This window comes from Cupressus sempervirens, chromosome 5, assembly GCF_028749045.1.
Source record: "Cupressus sempervirens isolate cs-2001-9-10 chromosome 5, ASM2874904v1, whole genome shotgun sequence".
Classification (NCBI taxonomy): domain Eukaryota; kingdom Viridiplantae; phylum Streptophyta; class Pinopsida; order Cupressales; family Cupressaceae; genus Cupressus; species Cupressus sempervirens.
The window spans coordinates 297,653,919-297,663,003 of NC_143122.1; the positions used below are offsets into that span (position 1 = coordinate 297,653,919).

At 30.2% G+C, this 9,085-nt stretch overlaps 1 protein-coding gene across 1 annotated transcript in view; it reads left to right on the forward strand.

Moving 5' to 3' along the window:
• Positions 1-6,525: 6,525 nt before the first annotated feature.
• LOC149555750 (phosphate transporter PHO1-3-like) overlaps positions 6,526-9,085 on the forward strand; it is a 40,829-nt gene continuing 38,269 nt past the window's right edge. Inside the window, exons 1-3 of the mRNA XM_089833691.1 lie at positions 6,526-6,777; positions 8,288-8,540; positions 8,648-9,005. Of these exons, the coding sequence (XP_089689817.1) occupies positions 6,526-6,777; positions 8,288-8,540; positions 8,648-9,005 (863 nt within the window). The remainder of the gene's footprint in view (positions 6,778-8,287; positions 8,541-8,647; positions 9,006-9,085) is intronic.

A 9,085-nucleotide genomic window follows, 5' to 3' on the forward strand; every position in this document is an offset into this window, starting at 1 on the left:
ACCAATGATAGTGTAGATGATATATTTACTAATTCCTTGGGAAAAATAAGGTTTGTAACATTTAGAGAGATGTTAGGAGTCAAACGAAATTTGGTTATTCCTTAAGGGGGAGTTTTAAAGTAATGAATAACCACAACTACACATGTGGCAACTCAAGTTTGAGTAATTAGAAGAAAGAGTTCAATTTGATTGTAGTTTTGTCATAGAGTTCCAATTTGAATAAATGACTAACTACAGATCTATCTCTTGTATTTAGTTAGTTGTCAAGAGTAGTCCACTTATCCATTTTCATGTGTGTGTTGTAAATCATGAAGTAGTTTATAGTCAATCTATTTTCCAATCATTTAGACATTTTTATAGGTTAATCTATTGTATAAATAGGATTCTACTATTTAAAAAACCAAGCTACAAGTTTCTTCTTTCTCTATTTTCTTTTAATATGTTTTCATCTGAATAGTATCTCTATTTTTAATAGTTATTTATGCCTCAGTGGAGTATTGGGTCATACATTGATAGATTGTGTTTCAGTAGAAGTTTATTTAGGGAGGGTTATATGGAAACGCCCAGAGGACTTGCCTATTGAATCCCAAGGTAAAGTATGCTTACAAAAGAAAAATATTAGAAAGGGAAGTCTTTGTGTCTAACAAAAAAGAGGTTCTTGTATACGCTCCATTTAAGGATGGTTTGTGCTCCATTAAGGATGGTTATAAAGTTGTTCAACAATTAGATAATTTGAAGATACCTCAATGTGCATTATGTTTTTGTTTGAATAAATCAGTGCTTTTGAAGGCTAGTTATTTTGTAGCTAGCACTGAAGAAGAAAATTCTCACAAGTGAGAAGCTGGAGAATCTTTGCACTGCCCAACCCTTTAAATATGTGTTATGCGGTAATGCTAATGAGACTATGGATCATATTTTATTACTCTATCCTTTTTCGCTAAAGTGTTGGTATTTTGTTCCTACGAAGCTTGAATATTACATGTCCCTACCAAGCAACCTATGGGATCTTTTTAAATCTTGGTTGATATTATATTCCAAGCCATTATTTTAACTCAATGGTAAGGAATTTGTGGTGGGAGAGGAACAAGTGCATTTTTCATCATGAGATGTCCCCTATTAATAAATTTTTGGAAGGAATAGAGAAGTCTATTTCAAAGATTGTTGACGAGCACTAGCCTTTTAAAGGTAAAATATATTCATTAATTTTCTTCTTCAGATAGTGTTGTTTCTAAGGAATGGAAGGGTATCTCTATCCATATAAGATATCTTCCCAATAAGAGGGGGACTCAAATGGTTTATTGGTTCACTGTTAGATGGACTCCCCCAACATACGGATTTATGATAAATAATTATGATGGGGCTTCATGTGGAAATCCAAGTAAATTTGGTGTTGGTTCATGCATTAGAGATTTCATGGGAAATGCGGTTTCTATCAAAGCTTCTCCACTTCCATCAAGCACAAATAATTTGTATGAGGATTAGGTGTTTCTTTATGGGCTAGTTTTGGGTAAGAAAGGAGGGTACATAAAGGTACAAATTGAAGGAGATTCACAGCTTATTATTAATGCTTTCATTAGTAGGTTCTCCTTTAATTGGTGAATTGCCTACATTAAGAATCATATTTGGCATCTTCCAAACGCCTTTGAGGAGTATCTCATCTCCCATACACTTCAAGAAGGTAATAAAGTGGCTGATTTTTTTAACCAACCTTGAATGCAATGAAATTTCAATTGATTCTCTTGACCGTTCTCAATTCATCCATGAGAACAAAGAATTTGAAAACCTTATTAAATTAGATAAATCTTAGTGTTTAAGGTAGAAAATATAGGAAAATATTAACTCAAATGCAGGAGGCTAAAATGCTCTAAGAAAATACATTTGAAATGAAAATTAGAGGCAAATTATAGTGGGAAAAAGAATCTACAAGGATAGTTATAGTTAGGCCCAAGCTTTATGAAACTCATACTCTATTGAAGAATATTCCTCTTGTGAGTATAGATGGTTACATAAAAGCATATTTCTTTGAAATATCATGCTATATTTTGATATATCATTTTTTAGTAATGTTCCTATCATTTTTACTGAAAAATATTTTTGATTTCATAGAAAAATGAAGATTAGCTTCTATCTCACATGAAACTATGGGAGGTTTATTGTAAGGCCATAAAGGTCATTCTTCTTTTTGACAGATTTTCTTGGGAACTACTTAGTAATAGGGAGCGAGTGTAAGGCCAATTATAAGGTCAATTTTGGGGTGCTCCAAACCCATTGCTTTAGTCTAGGGAGTATCCTTTTGTAAATTATGAGTAACAAATGAGGGTTTTCTTTCTTTCTAGTGCTTTCCCTTGGGGGCTCTTTCTGAACCAATTTAATTATATATATATATATATATATATATATATATATATATATATATATATATATATATATATATATATATATATATATATATATATATATATATATATATATATATAGTGAAATTTCACTTTGTCCTATAAAAAATATTGACATGTAATTATTTTCAATATATAATGTGACACACTTTATGTCAGAATCAATTAAATTGATTTGACCATTAACTCAACATTATCATTTACATTTTATTTTTGACAATAGTGTCATATTATGGTACCTTCATTAAATCACATCGTATTAATTTGTAATTAATAAAAATATTATAATATTACTAAATGAGATCTTATTAGTCATAAGCACATAATAGTTAAATCATATAAATTTAATCATAACCATGATTATTCTATTGAATTCAATGTATCTAATATAATCATTTTAATATCAATTATAATGTAATGATAACATCAAACATGTTGATGGAATGATATTTAAGACCTCAATAAATATATTGATAGTTCTTACTAAATTTAACTATACTAAAGTTACTATGTTTTTGTTAAATAAACGTGGAATATGTTGATCAAATCATAATTGAGACCTCAATAAATCTTATGATAGTTCTTTAAAAAAAACTAATAATACTAATAATATTTTCATTTAAGATAGAACATCTTGATAGAATCATATTTAAGACCTCAATAAGTATAACAATAGTTCTTACTAAATCAAACAATATTAATGTTATGATTATATGTTAAATAAAAGTGTAACATGTTGATTGAACCATATTTAAGACCTAATAAATCTAATGATAGTTCTTAATAATTATTTTTTCGTTTAATCTTGATAGAACCATATTGAAGACCTCAGATATAATGATAGTTCTTAATAAATTTAACAATACTAATACTTTCATAAAATAAAGGTGGCTCACTATTTATTTACTTATTTGAATTATTCATTTGCTCAATTTGCACTACAAGATCACCAAAAGTATCAAAGACCAAACACAACCCCATGTCAGAAAAGAGGTATTGCAAAATGCTCCTCCATGCTGTGCACAACATTACTTTATTGCACAAAACGTCCCCTTCCATTGGCCCATACAAAAACCATTTTGCCTCTACCGATTTGCTCCAATTTTTCAACCCACTATAAACTATGTTTGCCTTTCATTTCAATCACTATGCCTATTTACTTTACTTCTTTCTATATTATGAGAATGCCATTGTCAACTTATATAAGACAGAGAAGAGTGAAGTGCTAGCGTAATATGAAAAAGGAAACAGTAAACATCGCTATCATTTTGTGTTGGCGGCTTTGATCTGTTTGTTTTACTCTTTCCTTTCTCTTTCTTTCGTATTCATTTGCTCACGAGGATTAAAGATGTTTGCAATTTGCATTGTAATCTATTGCAAGCCCATGTTAATGTGTATATAATATTGGGTCGTAGCTGTAAATGGCTATTTCAATGGCGTCAAATTAGACAGTGCCCTTGGGTTGACTTTTGGAGGCATAATTTATAGAAAACATTCATTGCTAAGCACTCGTAGTAAATATTATTTTTAAAAAAAAATTAGTTGTATTCTTTTTAGATTATTTGAATGTCAAATTGGAAATAAATAACCTGAGAGACGTTTGTTTTCTTCAATAAGTAACAACACTGTTCTCTTTTTCTTTTAAACTTATTTTCAACTTGACCTTTGCCTAAACTAGTCTCCCATGAAAAATTGCATGGAGACATTTAACTGGTTAAAATTAAGTAGAAATTGATAGCATCAACATAAAAATATAGGGTATAATCTTGATGTACTTTTTGATCATGTGATGTATTTATAACTCTGCTGATATGCTCCGGGGCATCTTGTATTTTGGTTCTTTTTTATTTTTTCAGCTATTCTATAATTATTATTTTTTAAAATTATTTGAATTTTATTTTTTTGATAATTTACTATATTATATCTCTATTAGTTTTAAAATATATAATATACATAGATTTTTTGTATTTAAAAATAATAATAACATATTTCAAAATATTGAATTTGATTATATGATGAACTTAAGGGACTTTCTAATGAATGGTTCATAAGGCACATCACTTGGTGAAGGTTATGCAAATGGAGTTGCAAGCAGAGTGGGTTTAACCATGGAGGAAACTCCGCAGTTAAGTGCGCTTGAGCTAGAGTAGTACTGGGATTGATGACCTCTAGTGTGGAGTTGTATTGGGATGGGTGACCTCGTGGGAAGTCCTAGTGCTTCACCTCTGTGAGCATCACTTAGATCCAATGAGTGCTAAGTGTTCCATTTATTCTCGTGAGAGATGGTTCATGTGTGAATCACTACTCATGAAACATGAGGACCAATGAGTTTGCTCAAAAACTACACAGTTAAATCTGATAGAAAAATCACAATTTGACTTGCTGTAGAAATATCTCCACTTATCAATTGATGAGCTTAAGGGGCTTTCTAATGAATGGTTCATAAGGCACAATACTTGGTGAAGGTTTTACAAATGAAATTGTAAACAAAAATGGATTTAGCCATGGAACAAACTACATAGTTAAATCATTATAACAATATCACTATATGATAATTCATAATTTAAGAAAATAAGATTTATTTATTGTAATTAGTAAATTCAAAATATAGAACATATAAAAGTATATAAATTAATCATAGAAATTTTTAAATTTTAATAAATAAATAAAAATCTTAAATTAGAATATTCGATAGTTTTAATAGCGTGATTCAGATTTATATGATATAGTAAATAATTATTAGTATACGTCATTCATGCTTATATTTTGAATCCAAAGAAATACATGGATTTATTGATTATTAACTAATTTTTAAGTTGTGTAATCGGATATTATATTTGAAATGTTTTTAATAATTTATAATATTGTTTCTTTTAATTTGGTCGTTCTAATGTAAAACTTAGTCTTCCCATTATAAAACTTTATAAAACTTTTAAAATAAGGAGTAAATATTATACGAAAAAAATTTGCATGAGCTATAATATGTGTTTTAAAAGTGATATTTGCTATGTTTTAAAAGTAGCTATATATGGCCCTATAAAGTATTTTTTTCATTATAAAATATTGTTATTATAATACTTTAATTAAATTAAATTTTATATAAAGTTAAAACATAGAAAAAATATTAATTATATAATTATATAAAAATTGTAAAATAAAGTATTGTTTTTACATTTTTATTTTTCTATTATTTTTTAGGTGGATAAAGAAGATTACAATTACAATGTAAATGAAGAATTATGTGATATTTTTAGATGGGTAAAGAAGATCACAATGTAAATGTAAATGAAGAATTATGAAACAATCACATTGAATAAAATCTATTTAGATGTAGTGTAAAGAAATAAGCTTGCATGATATACATTTTTATACAAGAAATGTGAATTGGTATATAACTAACATATTTTAAATATTTTATTTTTCTAAAATTGTCAACTTATTATTTTATTGTTAGAAAACTTAATATTTATTACTAAAACTCTTCTATAAATAATTTTTCTTCCTAATTAGTAAATGCAAAATGTAAAATGATAATAAAAAGAAATTGTAATTTTAATAAATATAAAACAAATTATGAGATAGTTGATATACTTTATTTGTATGTATGTATGTATGTATGTCTATATATGTGGGTCAGGCTTAACCAGCACAGTGGAACCACTGACTATTTGTGGTTTAGAGTGGGTTATGCATTGGTCTCATTCTATTGGCTAGCAGTAGCTGGGCCCACTGGAAGGCTGAAATGTTCAACTCTTCGAGTGTGCCGGTTAAACCGGTTAAGCCTGTGTGCGTCTCTCTCTCTCTCTCTCTCTCTCTCTATATATATATATATATATATATATATGTATGCATACAGATACACACATGCGCTTAGACACACACACACATTCCATACCATCTTGTATAATAGTAAGTAATCCAAATTTATGCCTTTCTTCTCTTAGGTTTGCCCATTCTAGATGTCAAATGAAAATGTTTGTACAAATAGTTAGATCATAAACTTTGTTCAAACTATACATATAATATTTTTATATATACTATGGCTCTGAAATATATTATTGTGTGGATGTACATTAAGCACAAGGAGAGTAGGGAGCATTTTCACAATTAGTGTTTGTATTGGGAAGAAATGGTGATGTTTTCGAAGCAGCTGGAGGCACAGTTGATACCCGAATGGAAAGGAGCATTTGTGAATTACTGGGAATTGAAGAAGGATGTGAAGCAGATGAAGCTTATGCGTAACAAGGCGGCGGTGTGCACTAGAAATGAGGAAGGAAGTATGCTTAGCATCTTTGGATATACTTCAGACTCCATTGGGGATTACTTGAAGGCGAGAACCAGAGCTTGGATTACTCGAGGAACCGATCCCCAAGCAATTCAGGTGGGCAAATGATGTTAGAAAAGTATTCTTAATTTTTCTGTTAGAATGGTCAGGGATGCTGTTGCATTAGAAGATTTACTTGTCAATATCCGATCCAATCAATAGTCTTATAAAATTATAGGAGATAGTTAAGATATAAGTTCTTTTAAAAGGGGCAGACTCACTGTAAACAATCTCTTTCTTAAGATTTCAGCATAACCTTCATTATTCCAACTTGTGACCAAACTCTGATATCAGTTGTTAGAATAATCACGATTGCCATTGCACTAAAAGATGACTTGCCAATGTATGATACAACTAATAGTCTTATAGAACCATCAGAAATGGTTAAATCATATCATAACCCCTCCAAAAATGTTAGCCAATTGCCAACATTTTCCTTAGTCAAAAATCACATTTTGTATGAAATATAACCAGCTTCATTGTATTAATAACTTTCATTATTATCTCATCATACTATAAAAAGCTAACAATATTCACCGTTCTAAACACACTGCGTTAGAATCATTGTAGTTTGCAAATGATCAGCCTTTTGTTTTTCTTTTCCTTTGTGTGTCCATTATAAATATCAAACGTTTCTGCGTTTACCTAGCTTAGTCATTAACAAACCCATTGGCCAAACTTTAAAGCTTTACAGGGAAATCATGAATATCATTTGGAAGAGTTTTGAGAGCTTAATTGCTATGGTCGGGACCTCGGGTAAACAGGCTGCTTCACGTTTGTCTTCCTTCTGTTTGCTTATATTTGTATTGAGCTTACATACTACAAATCTTTGATGATCAGCTTAAAACAACCACTTAAAAGCTTTGATTCACATATTTTAAATGAATATTGAACGAGTCAATACTTTTTACTGTGCTTAAATATTAAATTTTTTAATGGAAAGATGGTTTTACGAAAATTCCACATGATTGAAGGATTGTTGGCACTGAACTCTATTAAAATATACATAAGTTCCTAAACAAGTTTGTATTCATTTTGGTTGGAGCATAAATTGTTTCGATTATTTCAAGTAAAAGTAAGATGAAATCTAATAGAGAGATCGGGCACCCTTAAACATCACACACTAAGGGAAGAATTAAGCTTGGGAAAAAAAAGTCAACTTTGACTATTTAACACTTTTAATTTAGGAATTAAGCTTAGTGTGTGATGTTTAAGCCATTCCAGAGAGATCTAAAGTAAATTCAACCAACCAACTTAACTCATGAAAAAATGATGAGCAAACATATCAGACTTAATCATTGTTGGGATATGAAGTTCAAGAGTCACGAAGGTTATATGTGAATGTATAAATAGACGAATGGGGTCATCTGCTGTATGAAATTGTAGATTGAATTAATATAATTGATTCTTTGTTTGAGTGTGGACATAGGTTATTTTGTCTTCTTTATTTACTTGTTTTAGGTTATTTTGTCTTCTTTATTTACTTGTTTTATGTTTACAATCAGCATTTTCTAAACTTTGACTTACAAAAAATTTATGTCGTGATATTTCTATTTTAATTTATCAGATTCATGAGAGAGAGGAGGACATTTATGAAACAGAGTTAGTGCAGTTGCTTGAAGAAGAAGAGGCAGAGGCAACAAAGACCTTCTTTAAAAGACTGGATACCCAACTGAATACAGTCAATCAGTTTTACAGAAGCAAGGAGGCAGAATTTCTTGAAAGGGTGGATACTTTGCAACAACAAATGCAGATTCTCATCCAACTCAAATCAAATCGATCATTTGCCTTCAATACACCCCCATCTACACCACTACAAGGTCGAAAAACCTATGGCTTTTCTTTCTTACTTAGAACATTTTTTTTTTTTTATTCCTCCATTCCAAATTACTGATTGAAGAGTTAAAACATGTATGTTTGAGGGCAGGCATGGGAATGGATTCAAATGAGTTAATTGAAGGAGAGGAAGTATGTGAGGAGGTGAATGAGTTGGAAAACAAAGATGTCAAGGTGGGCAATCGATTGTGGAGAAGTAAGAAGGAGAAAAACAAGTGGTTTTCTGTGAGGGGAAAACATATGAGAGTGGATATTCCTGCAACAACCCCCTCAAGAACTATTTCTGCCATTACACAAGTGGTTTGGGGAGACTTTATAACCCAATCAAATAATGCTGCCTCTGATGGTTTGACGCCCATCAGTAGCAAGAAAATCCAAACTGCTGAGAAAATCATACGAGGAGCTTTTGTGGATCTCTACCGAGGACTTTGTTTACTCAAAACCTTTAGGTATTATTATTTCACCTCACTTGCACATCAAAGAGTCTTTAGGTATTACTATTCCACCTCACTTACATATACATCAAAGA